Source organism: Cucurbita pepo, unplaced genomic scaffold, assembly GCF_002806865.2.
Source record: "Cucurbita pepo subsp. pepo cultivar mu-cu-16 unplaced genomic scaffold, ASM280686v2 Cp4.1_scaffold001041, whole genome shotgun sequence".
Taxonomy (NCBI): Eukaryota; Viridiplantae; Streptophyta; class Magnoliopsida; order Cucurbitales; family Cucurbitaceae; genus Cucurbita; species Cucurbita pepo.
In genome coordinates, this window is record NW_019647240.1 from 5999 (window position 1) to 7492 (window position 1494).

The window sequence follows — 1494 nt, forward strand, 5'->3', positions numbered from 1 at the left end:
AACACAAAGATATTTATCAGTTTTTAATAACGTCTAAGAAGATTTCACATCTCTACGATTTGTTTAAAAATGTTAGTGGTTCCTGAGTACATTTTCTGGAAGCGGGCCACGGTCTTTTTCCAGCTTAATCTTCACGTCGTAACCTGTTGATAAGAAAATCAATCAGCATAATTTATCTCAACACAGTTACGGTCTACCGATTACAATCATACCTTCGACTACACCATCTTTAACACGCAGAGTAGCCATTTTACTGCCAAACAGATAGCACGAACCGCTTCCAACTTCCACATTCCACGCTATCACATATCTGCTCACCCAAAAAGCTCTCGCGTACAACAAGCTATCTTCCAACTATTCACAGTTTAAGACAAAACGAAATGTCCGTCGATCAGCACATAGCCAATCGCAACGATGTAGCATAGCAATTCAAGTAGTTCAAGACCTTGTGGATCATTTCATTTTCTGTAAATTACTCATTGTTTTGTAATTTTCCCTCTAAACAAAGTAATTCAAGAGAGCTCGTTTGTGATCCAAATTATAATAACCTCAACCAATCTAAATTTCCTTTCTCCCTTCGTTGCTATCGGAACTGAAGACGCTCCTATTCCCACATTACGACAGAGACTACCACAGACCAACAGAACTAACCTCCACTACCAAATCATGACAAGTTAACAACGAAAATAGAACCTGAGAAGCTGAAGTGGATTCCTCGACCGACATTGATGCGGAAGAGGAGCAGTAAAGCGGTCCACAGCGAGAGTGACCGTCGGGATAATGAGACAGAGAAGTTGCAGCTAAAGAGAAGACGCCGCCGACCGGATGAGATGACGGAACCGCGGCGATACGTGGAGGAAGGTGGTGAGAGAAGGAAGTTGCAGGATTTGATGGCGGTAAGAGATGGAGGGAAGAGGAAAACAGAAACGACATTTTCTTTTTCACTGAGTTTCTAACTTGCACAGTTGCAAGGGGAAAATAAGCTTTTTATTGGATATTTCCTCCTGAAACGTCACGTCGTAACTATTTTTAGTTTATGGGAAATTATTTTATATTTTTTTAGATATTTCCAGCTGGTAGCGTGATGTCATAATTATTTTTATTTTATTTTATTTTTTAAAATCAGATGTTCATTTAATTCCAGACCCGAAAAAAATGGGAAGTGCAGTTTAAACAGAGAATTAAAAGGAGCAGATTTCCTTAAATAAACAAAATTTTTAAAGATATAAATATAAATATATATTATTTATTTATTTATTTATTTATTTATTCAAGTACTATTATAATTATTTTTATTAAAGAAAAATACGAAATTTCATAGTTACTATATTTATATTAAACTTTAGTTAATATTTTAATTTTTATGTTTTAATATACTTCCATATGAAAATATGAGTCTTCTTGCGACGTTTAATGAATATAAGTAAAGGACAAAACGATGACGTTTTTGTTGCTTTTCTTTAAATGATAAATTTTGATAAAAATAAATTAAAA

The 1494-nt window shown here is 34.6% G+C and overlaps 1 protein-coding gene across 1 annotated transcript in view; it reads right to left on the minus strand.

The window, feature by feature from the left end:
• LOC111786115 (pullulanase 1, chloroplastic-like) overlaps positions 1–940 on the minus strand; it is a gene marked incomplete at its 3' end in the record, with an annotated part of 6510 nt that extends 5570 nt beyond the window's left edge. Inside the window, exons 1-3 of the mRNA XM_023666461.1 lie at positions 694–940; positions 213–354; positions 76–143 (exon numbers count right to left, since the gene is read on the minus strand). Coding sequence (XP_023522229.1) covers positions 76–143; positions 213–354; positions 694–933 — 450 coding nt within the window. The remainder of the gene's footprint in view (positions 1–75; positions 144–212; positions 355–693) is intronic.
• Between the last annotated feature and the right edge of the window lie 554 nt (positions 941–1494).